The sequence below is a fragment of the Dama dama genome, chromosome 4, assembly GCF_033118175.1.
Source record: "Dama dama isolate Ldn47 chromosome 4, ASM3311817v1, whole genome shotgun sequence".
Lineage (NCBI taxonomy): Eukaryota > Metazoa > Chordata > Mammalia > Artiodactyla > Cervidae > Dama > Dama dama.
Window position 1 is genome coordinate 58892363 of NC_083684.1, and position 16703 is coordinate 58909065.

Sequence of the window (16703 nt, forward strand, 5' to 3'; positions counted from 1 at the left end):
TCTGGGCCCAGCCTTATAAATATTGATTTTATAGAAAGGACCAATTCAAAATTGGTCAGATGCCACACGTTAGAAGCTTTCCAGAACCACAAGGATGAAAAAACAAAACCAAATTAAAAAACAACAACAACAAAAACCCAAACAGAACAAAAAAAGTACTCCAGATCAAACTGCCTGAAAGTCAAGGTCTTGGTTCACTAAAGGATTCTTTAAAAAAATATGAGGCTGGGGGATGGAGAGACCTCTAACACCCAAACGAGTACCCAGAGTGGAAGGAAAAAAAACAGAAGTTGAAACCCTTAGTCCCTGCCCACCAGCCCCCACCCCCCACGCTGTCCAGAGCGAGGCAAAGGGTTTCACAGCTTTTTTTGTGGGGGTGGAGGTGGGATGGAGTCATGGCAATAGCTTAAATATTGGAAGAGAATTTTTATACTTCAACTTTTGTTTTCCTCTTGGGGACCTAGATAGACTGATAGCTTGAGGCTACGGAGAAAACTGATTTTTATTGTTTTAATGGGGAAAATGTCTAGAAATGGCAGGTGGCCATGAAAAGTGCCAAAATGTGATCTGATGGCCCCCAATTCCTAAAGAGGAGGTGAACCCTGGTGTAGTAGGTTAGGAAGGGTACCAACGCTAGGTGCTGCAGCCTCTTGGAGGGAAAAGAACAACTTCAGAAAGAAAGAACTGGGGGAGGGAATGCAAGGGGGCCAGAATGGGGGAACCCTTAAGTAGTACCAAAATTAGCTGCCGTCTGCTCCCTGCTAGTGGGTCCCTGGGGTATGGAGAGTGGCAGGGAGGGCATTGGGGCTGAATGGAGAGGAAATTGAGATGCTGATTAAAAAAAAACACCCAACTTGAGGGTCTGAAGAGTAGAAAACCAGGTGGGGTCAATCAGAGAGCTTTCTTGGTCACCCCCGTGAACCCCATCTTAGTTCTCGAGGGGGATCCATGCTGCCTGGGCTGGGGGTAGGGGCTGGTGACCCAGTCCTGACCCTCGGCTCCCAGGGGGAGGGGGTGGGGGTGGGCGTGGTGGGCTCTTCCCCACCCCCTCCCCCGGCTTCACCTCCCCTCCTCGCGGCCGGCCCGGCCCCCACCAGTGCCTGGCCCATTGCAGGGCAGCACCCAGTTGTTATCATGCAGACCCAGGCGGCAGCCGGGCGTCTCGCGATCGGCTCGGCGGCAGCACATCCAGTAGGAACGTCCGTAAGGCAGGTCGTGGTGGTAGGGCTTGGGGTGCCAGCGGCAGAGCGACACATCGCCCTTCTCGTATCTCTTGCGGCACTGCTTACAAGGGTCATCGCGGTAGAGTGGGTCGCGGCTCCAGCGCGAGTCTGTGGCCCGCACGCCGAATGCCTCAATGATGCCCTTAAAGTGGTGGCAGGTGCACTTGAGAGCCGCCAGGGCCCGCGTGGGCAGGAAGCTGAAGATCTTGACCAGCACGTGCTCTGGGAGCACCAGCATGTACTGCCGCGGCTCCAACAACCGCTGGATCTTGAAACGGATCTCCAGGAAGTCGTGGGACACATGCCGGTACAGGCGGCACAGGGAGGTGTCAGGCGTCCCCTCGGCATCGTCCGGGCCTGGCGCCGTGGCCGGTGAGTCGGCTGGCGGAGGCTCGGGGGGCCCGTCTGGCCCCCGGGACTGGAGGAAAAAGAGCTGGCCGGGCGGGGGTGGTTCCTCGGGACTGACAGTCAGGCACACTGTCTCCTCTTTCACGTTTTTGGTGCTGTCCTTGCCAAAGAAGATGCACTCGTCCACCACCCCAGTAACCACCACATCCACGTGGAAGCCTGACGCTCCGCAGTCCCGGGCAGGGGGTGGCGGGGGCGCCGGGGGAGTGTCCTCGGGCCTGGCGGGGGCGGGGGTCTCACCCTCACTGGCTTCGTCTGCCCTAGCCAGCAGGAACTCCACGTTGCTGGGGAGGGCGTCCCGAGACGGGCTGATAAGCTGGTACAGGTCGCAGGTGATCTTGTCCTTGGCCCGGGCTCCGGGACCCGGGCTGCCAGGGTAGGCGCAACCCGGCCGGCCCCCACTCCCGTTGGGTAAGCTGCCATCTGGTGCTCGGGACTCTCGGCCGTTGGAGATCCGGAAGGCGATGCGCACCTCCCCGGGACCTGGTCCAGGCCGCTCCTCCTTGCGGAGGCCCTTGGCCGGAGGGTTGTCCCGCTGGGCCTCAAAGTGGGCCACCGCCTCGGCTACACGGCTGCAGTCCCCGCCGCCAGACCTTCGTTCGGATCCCAGCCCTTTGCCAGGCCCACCCTGCTCAGCCGACACGAAGACCACAGGCGCTGGGGTGCTGGGGCGCGGGTAGCTCTGCAGGGCCAGGGCGGCCCGCTGTTCCACCAGGGCCACCATCTCGGCCACAGAGAGCAGGTCCACATCCTCGCCGGTAGAGGTTGGGGCCCCCTCCGCGGCAGGGGGCCCGTCCTGTCCCCCTGGGTCGGGCGGAGCCTTCGTAGACTCAAGACAGCGCCTCCTCCTCTTGGCCTTGGAGCTGTCACTGCCCCAGTGCCCCTTGACCTTCATGGAGCTGGCCCGACTGCCCCCACCACACTGGTGGGCCACAAAGAAGGCCACCTTCTCCTTTGTATTCCCCGGCTTGATCACATACCACGTGTCCAGCAGGACTCGACCCTCGTCGCCAGCGGCGGCTGCGGAAAGGAGTGGGGCAGGCTGGGAGGCAGGAGCCTCGGAGGCCAAGACGGGGGGCGTGTTCTCAGAGTGGGCAGGGCCATGTTCTGGCTCCGCCCCAGCGCCGGGCTCAGAGCAGGCTGAGGGCTTGAGGGCTGCAGAAGGTGGGCGTGGCTGGTTCTGGGAGTAGGTGCCAAAGGGCCGGGGGCACCAGAGCTGGAAGGGCAGGAGGCCACCTCGGTCCATTCTGGGAATCGTGGCAGACAGGCGGGGGTTTACCACATCGCAGGGCCTGGATGGCGGTGGGGGGCTCCACAGGTCACCTGGAGACACGGAAGAGAGGGTGGGGGAGCTGGGGAACAGCTCGCCCTGTTAGTTCCTCTCTGACCTCAACCTCTCCAGACCTGAGGAGACAGGCCGGGCTAGACCACTCAGATCCTGTTCTCTTTGGGGATCTATTACAGCTGCGGATCCTCACCCAGAAAAATGCATACACTTGCACCAAGCCTGTGCAGGTAATTCCTTTAAGCAGAAACATAGACCCCTGGCATGAGGTCTTTCTAGTCTAGTTTCTTCAAGTTGCTCCCAACTTGCTGAGTTTGAGGCTCAGAGTGGGGAAGGTTTATATATTGCAAAACCAGGCCCTCAAACTTGGTTTCCCGATTTCTCAATTTAGAGCTTGTAATAGTGACCGTTTTATTTTGCAATGACTTTGTGTGCATGACCTAAACTGGAGGCAGTCTTGCTAATGAGCCTGACCCAACTATGTTCTACTGCAGAACTAACAGTCTCAAATCCTCAGTCTTTCCCTGGGCCATCTCCCTCCAGATATCTTGAAATCAAGACACCCTTCAAATGTCGAAACTTCCACATGCTTACAGACCAGTGAAAGTAGTTTGCTGACTCCTGGTTGTACTATTTTGAGCCATGGGCCAAATCCAGCCCATTGCCTGTCTCTGCAAATAAAATTTTATTGAAACATGTTCCTTTGTTCACGAATACTTTTATGCTACCACGGCAGAGTTGAGTAGAGGTGACAGAGAACATATGGCTTGCAAAGCCTAAAATACTCATTATCTGGCCCTTTATGGAAAAAGTTTGCTGACCTCTGCAGTATATATGGTTCCTCTAAATTCAGGCAATACCACAGACACCACTAAATCACCATTTATTTCATGGCCCTATAGCTTTAAGATCTAGACAGCTTGCAAGCACCTCCAAGCACTCACAGACACCAGAGTCTTAATCCTAAGAATCCTTGCCCCCCATAATTCCCAATCCCACCTACTACTCCTAACACAGCCCCGGCTGAAATCTGTTTCTTGCTTTAAAAAAAAAAAAACAAAACCACACAGCCCCTAAAACCTATAGATGGCTAAGTTTACCAACAACCAACACATCTAAAATATCCAGAACAGGGTTTCCTTGGTGCTCGATGGCAAAGAATCTAGAATCTACCTGTGCTGTGCAACAAGAGAGGCCACCACAATGAGAAGCCTGCGCACTGCAGCAAGAGTGGCCCCTGCTTGCTGCAACTGGAGAAGGGCCTGCGCAGTGACGATGACCCAGCACAGCCAAAAGTAAATAAACAAAATTATAAATAAATAAAATGTCCAGGAATAGAAACTACCACAGCAAAAGCCACTCATTCTCTATAGATGCAAATATATCCTGACCCAAAATATCCAGACCCTCTCAAAATCTTACTTTAAACTTCCAAACCTAAAAATATCCCCTCCAGCTCAGAAAGCCTCAATCTCAATGTAGACCCACACATATCCTAAGCCTACCAAGAACTCCAACACACAGTAATTTCCCAACCTCACAGATGACCCAAAAGACCAGTTTTCTGAAATACTATATTTCAAACTCTCTCTAAACCTCCACATGCATTACCTAATCCCACAGAAGGCCCACCGACCACAAAACTAACTAAAACACACATAAAACTAATACCAAACCATTTATTTCTCAAAGTCAAAAGAACCTCCAAAATACTCCCAAAGAAACCTCACAAAATGTTAATACGCAGACATGGGCTTATGGCACGCTCGCTGGCAGCTTACTGGGTACTGTTTTAACAATTCTTGCTAATCCTCCCTCCTCCCTAGGAAGCGGGGGGTGTTATTCGTCCCTGAGTCCAGATAAGGGGCAGAAAGGTTAAATCCCTGTCCGGAGCCAGACAGGGAGCAAGTCGGGAGAGCCGAAAGTGCATGCATTCTGGGTCCAGACATGGGACTCTCTGCTTCTAAGTCTCTCCGTGGCTCCCCAAATCCTATACCCACCAAACACCCCAAACCACATGGGCGATTCCCTACAATACATTCGAACCTTCCACCCTACATCAGAACCCAAACTCAAATCCCAAGGCGCCACCTAAACTCAAGGGAACCCCAAAGTATCCCCATATTCACGAAAAATGCCCCCACTCCTTCCCATTATAGCTTCCCTGGAATTCGCCAACCGCTAAAGGCTACTCTCGCAATCTAGACACGCCCCCCCCAGCGCCCCGCCCCCTGCAGGGAGGAGGAGGCACCCACGCGTGCGCAAGAGAAGAGGGCCCGCCCCCTCGCTCCTTCCCTCCAGCTGTCGCGCCAGCCCGGCACCAACCTGGTTTCCCACCGCCCCTTTGTTGACAGACGTGCGCGTGATGCCCCCAGCCAATGAGCGGCGGCCATTCGGAGCCATGCCCATATAAGGCAGGCCTTGGCGAAGGGGCCCAACTTCGAAAGAGGGTGGAGTAGGCGAGAGGTGACGAACGGGGTGTGGAAACAGTCAAGTGCAAGAGAGTGTAGAACAATTCCTAACTTCCTGCTAAACGGAAGAACAAGGCCAGGACCCAGGCCATGACAATCAAGGAAAGGTTTATTACGACGTTTCCTCTAAACAGGAGCCCTGATTGACAGCTGAGATCTAAAGGGCCATGCAGCTCAGTGATTGAGACTTCAGGTCAGGAGGAAGGGAAGGGGCCAGAAAGACTGATAGTGCCTAGCTCTGGTAGGGAAACCTGGAGGGAGAGATTTCCCGCGGGGGAAACGGAGCAGCAGCAGGATCACCTCACCCTGAAAAACAAATGGGCAGAATCCTGCGATGGTGGCTCCGTCGGCACTAAGTCTAAGCCTCTGGGCCTGGCATTCAAGGCTCAGGCCGTGTGGCCAAAAGGACCTCTCAGGCCAGCCCTTCCAACCAGGCGCCAAAAACAGTACAAGAAAATAATATGAAATACCTTAATAATTTTGTTAATATTGACTACCTGTTAAAATGAGACTATTTAGGATATAAATGAGTTGAGACGTTTAAAAATTGACTTCATCTCTTTCTTTTGACTTTTTAAATGTGGCTACTAGAAGATTTTAAATTACATGTAAGATTCACTTTGTTTCTATTGAACAGCACTGGCCTAGATCCTTTCAGTGCCAGGCCGGCTCAAGAGACACTCCACTGCAGGCATCTGTACATTCCCACCACCCTGTCTGCTACCAGCCATCCTGCACATTAGAGCCAGAAGGATATTCTCAAAATATAAACCTGACCTTGTCCCTACCCTGCTCAGAACCTACCATGACTCCCCAGTGCCCTTGGGGAAAAGCCCAGATACTCTACAACTCCAGCCTCATCCTTCCCCACTTTCCCACACCCCCAGTGGACCCAGGTAAGCACCTACTCTGGCCTACAGAATAGTTAGAATTCTGAGGCCTTCTCTGATCCTCAGGAGGAGTGGTTATCTCCACGGTATAGATGAAGAAACTGAGACAGGTCAGGCTGCCTAACTAGCTCAAGGTCACACATAACTGGTGGGACTTAGAGCAGGGATGGGAACCCAGGGAATTTGATTTTAGATTGCTGTGCTCTATTATTTAATTATATATTCTCTGGGGTTTCAGCTCAGCCATCCTCTCCTCCAGGAAGCTAACCCCGTAAGGCTGGGTCAGGCTCCACCCCTGGGGTCCCACACTGGGCTCCTTGCTGGATATTCCTCAGAGTCACCAAGCCCTTTCCTTCTATGTTCCCTCTGATTGGCATGCTTCCCCCCCAGGTCTCCACATGGCTCTATCCCTTCTATCATTTGTGTCTTAGCTCAAATGTAACTTTCATGGGCCTGTATCTTTAACCGGGAGGCCTTCCCTGAGCTCCCTTCCTGGAAACCTTCCACCTGCCCAGAATGGTCCTCTGGGTTCCCCAAACATAGCCCTGTCCACTGTCACTATCGAGGGATGGATCTGTCTGCTCCACTGAATAGTGAACCCGTGGGAGGAAAGGTCAGAGTTATCATGGTCATCATGGTGACCCCAGCAACACTGCCCAGCACGGGACAGAATGGATCAAAGTTTCCTGCCCTAAGGCTCCATGTCTCAAACTCCTGGAGGCCTGGCAGTGTAAACTCTGTTTCACACCCAAATATTCTATCTGTGTCAGAGGTTACTAGGGCAGAATTCTCTAACTTCCCAAACACCGAGCTCCATACAAGGCCATACCCTAAGGCAATGCTCCGTGAAGATCCACTTATTGAAAAACATCTGGAGCCAGAAAGACTGAAAATCAAAAGATGGAAAAAGACTGACCAGGCAAATAAGAACCAAGAATCAAATAGAGAGGCTTCCCCGATGGCTCAGTGGTAAAGAATCTGCCTGCCAATTCAGAAGACATGGGTTCGATCCCTGATCTGGGAAGACCCCACATGCTGTGGAACAACTAAGCCCACGTGTGCCACAACTATAGAGCCTGTGCTCTAGAGCCCGGAAGCCATCACTACTGAGCCCATGTGCTGCAACTACTGAAGCCCATGTGCCTTACAGGGCTGCGCTCTGCAACAAGAGAAGCCACTGCAATGAGAAGCACGTGCACCACAGCTAGAGAGTAGCTCCCGCATGCTGAAATTAGAGAAAAGCCCATGGAGCAACAAAGACCCAGCACAGCCAAAAATAAATAAATAAATAAATTTTTTTAAAAAAGTCAAGTAGAGAAGTGACAGTGCTGATTAAGAAAAACAGTTAACAACTGAAAAAAGCAAAAAGGGATGATTAGGGACAAAGAATGTGACAAAACAAACTGACCCATTATATACAAAAGTTCTCAACATACATGCTCCTAATACTACGGCCTCAAAACAGACAAGGCAAAAAGCAACAGAATGACCGCTTGGCAAGTCCACCAGTGTAGTGGGAAAATGTATCTCTCCGTAAGAGAGTAGTTGAAAAGACAAAAATCAGTAAGGACCTGAACCACACAATCACCACTCTTGCTGGAATGCCCCCAATGAGAGAATCTAGCTTTATGTCCCTCATCTGACATTCTGAGGTCCTCCTGTGTGCTGGCCCTGGGTTGGGTGCTGGAGATACAGAGATGACACTGACATCACCAGAAAGAGCTCATGGGAAAGGGGGCAGGCATCCAAAGAAACAGTCAAGGCCAAGATGAATATATTACAGAGGAAATGATGATCACAACAGCAGTTAACACTGGAGCTCTCACCGTGAGCCAGGCTTTGTTCTGAGTGCTTTATAAATATTAACTCATTTAATTCTCACATCATTTTACTTTTTAATCTCATTTCAGATGCTAGAAAGTGGGGGCATAGAATGGCTAAGTAATTGCTGTTGGACACAGCTTTGTGGCCAAGCTTTGAATCAGAGTCTGGCTGACTCCAGAGCGCAAGCAGCTCCTTCATGGAGTATACGGAGCAATTTTCCTGGATCATCTTGTTCTGTCTGCAAAGCCTTTGCACTCTCTGTTCCCTCTGCCTGGAATATTCTTCCCCAGGTATCCAGAGGGCTCACCCCACTCCTCAGATCACCTTCATGAGACCTTTCTTTTTAAATTTATTTTACTGAAGTAGTGTCGATTGGGGCTTCCCAGGTGGTGCTAGTGGTAAAGGACCCGCCTGCCAATGCAGGAGACGCAGGAGATTCAGGAGACTCCAGTTCAATCCCTGGTTCGGGAAGATCCCCTGGAGGAGGGCATGGCATCCCACTCCAGTATTCTTGCCTGGAGAATCTCATGGACAGAGGAGCCTGGCAGGGTACAGTCCATAGGGTCACCAAGAGTAGGACACGACTGAAGTGACTTAGCACGTATAGTTGATTTACAATGTCATGTTAGTTTCTACTATACAGCAAGGTGATCCAGTTATACATAGATACACATTCTTTTCCATAATGGTTTACGGTAGGACATTGAATACAGTTCCCTGTGCTATACAGTAGGATCTTGTTGTTCCTGAGAACATCTTGATTGAAAACTGCAGTCCCCGCCACAGACTCTCCCTGATTTATACACACTCTCCCTGATTTATTTTTCTCCTTAGCACACATTACTATCTACTATACTATAAACTTTATATAAATTTTATTGTCAGCTCCCCTCACTAAAATGAAAACTCCCCCAGACTGGTATTTTTTGTCTAGTTTTTTCTTCCCCACCTCTGCATCCCCAGCTTTCAGAATAGAACCAAGTGGTTGGCTATTAGGAGTGTGGTCCTCAGAGCAGAAGCTGCAGCTGGAAGTGTATTAGAAATGTAATCTTGGGCTCTCCCCTACACCTGCTAAATCAGAAAGTACACATCAACAAGATCTCTGGGGGATCGTACGGAGAATCTCCACCCAGGCACATCGCAGGTGAGCAGCACTTATTGGTCAGAACAAACTCCTAACACTGCCTTACTGTCTGCCTTCTGCACAGATGCTACTGGGGACCTCTTGTGAAAAATGAGCTGGTCCAGCCAAGTCCAGCAGTGGAAATCCTGCTCCCAGGACCAAGGCAGGAGGCCACCTCCTCCAAGAGCCATGTTGGTGCCCTCCTAAGCCACACAGAGTCTCTTCCTCCTGAGGCCTCCTCTGGCCGCACCTGTCATCTGTCCCGGCTGAGTGACAATGACCTGGGTCAGGGCCTCTCTCCCTCCCCTCCATCCTCTGGGTTTCTGGAAAGCTGGAATCTCTCCCCAAAGGCACAGATGCTCCAGCCTCCGCACTTGGCTCCCTGGCCTGGTTTAGTTCTTCTGGCTCCATCCTTTTCATGGTAGCCAGACAGATCTTCCTAAACACCAATCAGACCACAGAAGTCCCCTGTTTAAAATCCTTCCATGAGAGGTACAAGTTGGCAAAACAAAACCAATGAACAAACAGAACAGGCACAGAAACCCTTTCCCGGGAAGCTGCTAAAGGATTTGCTTCACAGAAGTAAAGGAGTAAACCAAGAAAAAGGAAGCTATCAGATCAAGGAGATAAGATCTAGTTCAGAAGAAAGACAAAAGGAAGGACTCCCCAGATGACGATAAAGGGGGCTCCGAGGATAGCTGTGTAGCAGGTTAAGGGAGAATCGGCTTCCATAAATGCACAGAGAAAGGAAAAAGGCTGCTAATTAATAAGCTAAGCCTTGGACTTAAGAAGCTGCAAACAGGAATTCCCTGGCAGTCCAGTGGTTACAACTCTGTGCTTTCACTGCCAAGGACTTGGGTTCAGTCTCTGGTCAGGGAACTACAATCTTGCAAGTTGGAGAGGTCAGGGTCATGCCAGGACAGGGCTGGGCGCAGAGCAGTGCCCAGGGAGTGCACTTGCCCATTACTACAACAGGCATCAGTGGCAGGACCCTCACGGCACTGCTCCTGGTCTATTCCTTTAATCCTCCTCTCTCTCCACCCTGTCACCCCCTACAACTGTGTCCACAATCCTGATCCATCCATGCCCTTTTATTGGTTTTTTTGGACTCAGGGTCTGCTGGTCTCTCTCCTCCTCAAGTTTTCCTTTCTAATAGCTGGTCAGAATCATACAAATCCTCAGCATCTTGAGATCCAGGCCGCCGACAGAATCCAGGCAGGGCCTCGGAGTACCCCAGCTTTCTCACTTTTAGGCTGTGACTACAGGCAGGGTCCTTATCCCTCTGTGCCTCAGTTTCCCCCACCGTAAAATACAGACAGTAACAGTACCCACCCATGGGTTGGCTGCTGATTCATTGAGATCAACTCAGTAGAGCGCTCAGTGCCAGCGAGGCACCAAGGAGAGGTTCAATATGAAGGGACCAGGATTATTAAGAAAAGGTGAGACATGGACTTCCCCGGCAGCCAGTAGTTAACGACTTCTTACAATGCAGGGGGTGAGGATTATATGCCTGATTGAGGAGCTAAGATTCCATGTGCCTGGGGGCCAAAAAATCAAAACATAAAGCAGAAACAATATAGTAATAAAATCAATAAAGTCTTAAAAAACAGTTCACATAAAAACAAGGTTTTAAAAAAATAAAAGGAAAGCAAGAAAAGGTAAGACAGGGAATTCCCTGGCGGTCCAGTGGTTAAGATTCTGAGCTTCCACTGCAGAAGGCAGGGGTTTGATCCCTGGTTGGGGAACTAAGATCTCATCAACATGGAAAAAAAAAAAAGGGGGGTGGGGACCACTCAAGAGTCTGACAACCACTTGATGGAGTCAAAGACTTCTTCCCTGTTTATTTTACATTCTGAAATTAAACCGGTCTTATCCCCCCACAATAATCAAAACATGGCCATTACTTTGTTACTGTCTGGTACTGGGTTTCCCCTAGTAATTAAACAGCATTTACAGAGCAGTTACTATGTGTCAGACACTGTTCTGGGCATCGGGGACATGCAAGACACAGGAGACAGAAATCCTTGTCCTCATGGATTGGAGACAGGGTAAATTTCACAGTGCTACAGGAAAACAAATACAGTAAGTGAAAGGGCTCAAGAGTGTAAGGTGGGGTTATAATCTTAACTGAGGGGTCAGGAGCAGGTGACAAGCCAAATCTTTTAGAAAACCTGGGGACTTCCCTGGTAGTCCCGTGGTTAAAAATCCCCCTTCTTATGCAGGGGGACTCAGGTTCGATCTTTGGTCGGGGAACTAAGATCCTACAAGTCACAGGGCAACTAAGCCCGAGTGCCTCAGATACTGACCCCGTGTGCTCTGGAGCCCATGTGCCACCACTGGGGCCTGACACCACCAAATAAATAAATAAATATTTTAAAAAAGAAAAGAAAACTTGTGCTTTTAGGAATAATGCAGCTTTACCAGAGTTGCTAGCAATATACCACTATCAATAGTAAAGAAAAAAATATATATATATATATATATATATATATATCATTCTGCATGAGTAAGCAGTTCATGCAGTAACAAAGAGTCCAACATGACTAAGCGACTGAACAACAACAAAGCTTCAGATAAACCCAGGTTGGAAACACATTTAAGATTTGAGGAAAAGGCAAAGTAACTCGGAAAGCAGACACATTTTCGAAGGCCAACAAATAAAGGAAGGAGGCAGGGGGAAGCACTGCATCACCAGGGGGCGCCCAGATGTGACAAATGGGTACAAGGAGGAGAGGCTGGCAACTTTTCCCTAAATCAATGGGGTTCCAGATCATTCACTGCGACCTGGAAACAAAACGTTAAAAATCCAAGCAAGCTGGGAAAGATTGAAGGCAGGAGGAGAAGGGGACGACAGAGGATGAGATGGTTGGACGGCATCACCGACTTGATGCACATGAGTTTGAGCAAGCTCCGGGAGTTGGTGATGGACAGGGAAGCCTGGTGTGCTGCAGTCCATGGGGTTGCACAGAGTCGGACACCAATGAGCAGTGACTGAACTGAACTGAACTGAATGACAAACAGGCAAAACTGGCATGAGGGGCTGAAAATGAATCAGGAGTAGAGTAACCCACACCAGAAAAAGGAGCACAGATGCCACCAGAGATGCAAAACTGCCCCAGTGTTGTGACAGCCGCAAGCGCCCCAAGGGCAGGGTGGCAGTCTGTACCTGGGACAGGTGCCGCCAAATAGTAGGTGCTCTATCAACATGGTGGATGATTCAAGGGATGAACCTCCATTTTCCAGAACAGGAAACTCAGGTCCTGGGGGGTTAAGTGCCTTGCCCAAAGTCACAGAGCTGGTGGGTAATGGAGCCAGGAGTCAAATCTTGGTGTTATGGTTCTGGAGCACATGCTCAATAAATTGTTCTGGAAAGAATAAAATTAATCAAAATATGTCACACTTACGAAGAACTTAATATGCACTAGGCATATTATACACGAGATCTCATAAACTGCTGACAAGAGTGTCATGGTTGGAATGTGGCCCATTTTACATATGAGAAAACAAAGGCCCAGAGTAGGCAAACAACTTGGCCAAGGACACACAGCAGCAGAGGTGGGGATGGGAATGTGGGCCTACCAGACGCTGATGCTTTTAACCATAAGCTTTCCTATTAAAGCCAGACAATTTAGGGGATACACTCCGGAAGCCTACAACAAATGAACCAAACTGTTTTAAAATGACTTACATACAAAGTTGCGAGGTCCCAGTGACCAAAAGGTTGGGAGGGAAAAAAAACCAGTTATTAGAAATATCTCCTATTCACTGAAATACCTGGAATTGGGCCAGGCTGGGCATTGGTGAGTGAATTATTTATATTTGGCTGGGGCTAGGAATGGGAATGGGGACAGATTGAGTTTCTGAGCACCCCCTCAGGGAGTCAGGCCTGGGCTTAGGCGCCTAGGGACAGAGGGTGGGGAACTAGAAGAGTCAGGACACAGGAGCAACCTAGGAGAGAAAGGAAAGGCAAGTTGGCTGGCATCTCCCTCACGGGTCTTTCTCTACTGCGCTTTCTCAGGTCTGCGTTTCCCGTTCAAAAAAATGACAACACACAGGCATCAAGCACTGATCCAAGCACTTTATATGCTGACCTCCCTGAACTCTCTAACCTTCCTAGGGTTACTGACCCCATTTTATAATTGAGGAGAGACCAAAAGACTTGCCCAAGGTCACGGAGAAGGTAAGCGGCAGAATTAAAATTTGAACTGAAGACTGCTTCGGACTTCCCTTGTGGTCCAGTTGTTAAGACTCTGGTCTTCTGATGCAAGGGCACGGGTTCGATCCCTGCTCCAGGAAGATCCCACATGTGGTGGAGCAACTAAGCCTGTGCGCCACAACTACTGAAGGTGGTGCACCTCATAGCCCATGCTCTGCAACAAGAGAAGCCACTGTGATGAGAAGCCCAGGCACCATAACTAGAAAGTAGCCTCTGCTCACCGAAACTAGAGAAAGCCCGTGGGCAGCAATGAAGACCCAGCACAGTCAGAAGTAAACAAATAAACAAATCTTTAAAAAAAAAAAAAACCTGAAGATGCCTTCAGTTCTCACTCTGCCCTACTCATGACATTGTACCTCAGTACAGGAGCACATATTCTAAGTCAGGAGGCCTAGGTTGGAATCCTGAGTCTACCATTTAATGCTGGATGACCTTGGGAAAGTTGCTGAACCTCTCTGTGCCTCTGGTTCCTTTCTGTAGAACAGAGCTAATATAACAGCACCTACAACTTAGGGGTGTTGTCAGAATTAAAGGAGTTAGCACATACAAATAGCTAAGTACAAGGCCAGGCACTTCCTAAACAATAAGTGTTAGCTGGAATTGGAATGGCTGTGGGGAAACCCTCTCCCTGCCCCCGCATGTTTCTGACCTGGGGTGTGCCCAGATCAGTGCCAGGTTTTGAGAAAACGCCCCTGGGGATGCACTGAAAAGGAGGGAATCCATTAGCACCTGTGACCAAGTCACATTCCTGGGGTGGGGAACTTCCCACCAACTGCTCTGAGACTAAGGACTTACTCTGAGCCAGAAGGACGATCTTATGAAGACTCCTCTCTTAGTGGCATGTTGTTCCCACAATAGATAAGGGCACTGAGTTTCAGAGAGAGGACACTTGCCCAGATCATAAAGGAGTGAAGAAAAGATCTGAATGCTGCCCATACACATAAACCACCAACTTTTCCAAATCCTACTGGAGAAATAAAGAGTGCAGAAGTCGTCTCTATGGCCTTTTCTGGCCATATAACCCTATAGTTGTGTGGCTGTCCAGTTTATCGGGAGTTTCTGGCTGGACTAAGCAAACTATCGCTACAGGCAGATCCCTAATCTCTTGCTCCCGACCCTACCCACAGTCCTGGATCCTAACCTACACACCACTCTACCACTGATTTCTCTCTTCCACCATCTCAGCTTGCCCTCCTGCCCCCAATCCGATCCAGAGGCTCCAACCCACCGCTTTCAGAACTGGCCTCTCCCTCGGAGCCTCCAGACCCTCTCATTCATCTAGCACTGACTCCCATGACTTTCCACATCCTCCCGGCTAAACCCCTCGAAATTGCCCCCTTCTGGGCCTCTGCCTGGACGCCAACTCCCTTCTCTAACTCGGGACTCCTTTCCCCAACTCTGAGCTTCCTTACAATCAATCCCAAAGCTCGAGTCTCTCCCCACCTTCAAGACCCATCCCCAGCCCCCATTCTACAATTCCCTCCGGCTCCCGTTTCCCAATCCCCTCCCCCAAGCGATCTCCTCTCTTCCAGCCCCTTCTTCAGCCCCTGCCTCTTCCCTCTCGCTACCGGGTCCCGAATTCCCGCACGGGTTCTCAAGCGCCCCCGGCCCCGGCTCGAGGTTCTCACCATCACCCCGCGCTGCAGCTCCCTCGGCTACGCGGGTTTCCCCCACTCGCTCCTCTCCAGCCTCCCCTTCCGGGTTCCCGCCCCGAAGCCCGCTGGGAATTGGAGTCCGAGCGGCCCCGGACTACATCTCCCAGAAGGCAGCACGGTTAGGCGCGGAGGTGGGGAAGGTAGCAAACTGGGCGGGCTGAGGAAAAGAATGACTCCAACTCCCAGGAGGCAGAGAGGGAGCCTGACAGCGCAGGCGCCTAGAGCGCCCCTGCCAGGCGCGCTGGGAGATGCAGTCCAGCCTCCTCCATTTTGGCCCGGGGCCCTTGGGAAAGAAACTGAGAAAATTGTAAAGGGGCGTTTGTGAGGGGTGGAAAGAGCAAGTTTACCGATTTCCTTAAACTGATTAACATGATAATTAACAGTGCCTTGTATTTTTTAAAACACTTTCCCATCTATTTTTACCCCTCGTTTTCTTACAACTAATTTACAAATAAGGAAGTTAGCCTTAAACCTTAGGAGGGAGGAAAGATCCATATACTAGAAATTTGTACAAATTATAGTTATAATAGAGGATTCACAAAGACAGGCACCTTTGTGTATCTTGTTCAAGCACCCAGAACAATGTAAATAAGTGTTGAGTAGCTATTTATTGCATGCTAATTATATGCCTATTGAATTTGCCTGCAATGCAGGAGATCCCGATTCGATTCCTGGGTCAGGAAGATCCCCCGGAGAAGGGATAGTCTACCCACTCCAGTATTCTTGGGCTTCCCTGGCGGCTCAGACAGTAAGGAATCTGCCTGCAATGCAGGAGACCTGGGTCATCCCTGGGTTGGGAAGATCCCCTGGAGAAGGGCATGGCAACCCATTCCAGTATTCTTGCCTGGAGAATCCCCATGGACCGAGGAGCCTGGCAGGCTACAGTCCTTGGGATTGCAAAGAGTCGGAGACAACTGAGCAACTAAGCGCAAATATGTGCCAGACACTCTGCAGAGAACCCAAGCATTATCCCAAATTTATAAAAGCTAAGGCAGAAATAGATTGAGAATTTTCTCCATGGCAACACAGCCATAAAGTGATTTAAACTGAAATGTGCTGGACACCAGGGCCTCTACGCTCCTTTAGGTTGCTAGATCGCCTCCCCTTAAGCAGTATTTTCCTGTCCATCCTTCTCATAGGTTGTGAGACTGAACTTTCTAAAATGCAGGGTTTGCTATATTAAGAAACATAACTCCATGAGAGGAACTGCTATTAAGGCCTGATTCCAGTGGCCCTCTTCTTTGAATCTTTTCTCAATTTATCACCCTTTAACGCAGCCTCTACCTCACTAGATTCTCACAGTTTGTGAGCCTTCCCGACTGCACTAGGGAGACTGGCTAAATCCTCAACTTCTAGCATGGGGCTTGGCACACAGTAGGTCCACATTAACCCTGTGCTAAAGGGAAAAGTTGGAAACCGGACACCAGACGGGGGAAGGAAGATTAGTCAGATTTCCCTTGCTTCCTGATAGTTGGCAGTTGGGGAGACCCCGCCTCCTCGCTTGGCTCCTTTGGCCTCGGACCTCTGAGGTGGACGAGGGGCGTGGCCGTGAGGGGCGTGGCCTGCCGAAAAGGCGGGGACTGGGCGAGCCCTGATTGGTCGGCGTTT

The 16703-nt window shown here is 50.3% G+C and overlaps 1 protein-coding gene across 6 annotated transcripts; it reads right to left on the reverse strand.

The window, feature by feature from the left end:
• Positions 1 to 411: 411 nt before the first annotated feature.
• Positions 412 to 15140, reverse strand: FBXO46 (F-box protein 46). Of its 6 annotated transcripts, none has more exons than XM_061139625.1 (4): positions 15069 to 15128; positions 14236 to 14407; positions 12391 to 12589; positions 412 to 2954 (listed from the first exon to the last, which is right to left on the reverse strand). In XM_061139625.1, exon 4 carries the CDS (start codon positions 2875 to 2877, stop codon positions 1060 to 1062), a length of 1818 nt encoding a protein of 605 aa, XP_060995608.1. In that variant the 5' UTR covers positions 2878 to 2954; positions 12391 to 12589; positions 14236 to 14407; positions 15069 to 15128; the 3' UTR covers positions 412 to 1059. The 6 variants fall into 6 exon arrangements, with proteins under 6 accessions (XP_060995608.1, XP_060995604.1, XP_060995605.1 ...); XM_061139621.1 differs by having other exon boundaries at positions 12391 to 13594; XM_061139622.1 differs by having other exon boundaries at positions 12391 to 13594; positions 14236 to 14404; positions 15069 to 15110.
• Positions 15141 to 16703: the final 1563 nt, after the last annotated feature.

Excerpts from the sequence above, each read along its gene's own strand:
- FBXO46 (XM_061139620.1), bottom strand. The coding sequence starts at position 2,877 with ATGGACCGAGGTGGCCTCCTGCCCTTCCAGCTCTGGTGCCCCCGGCCC.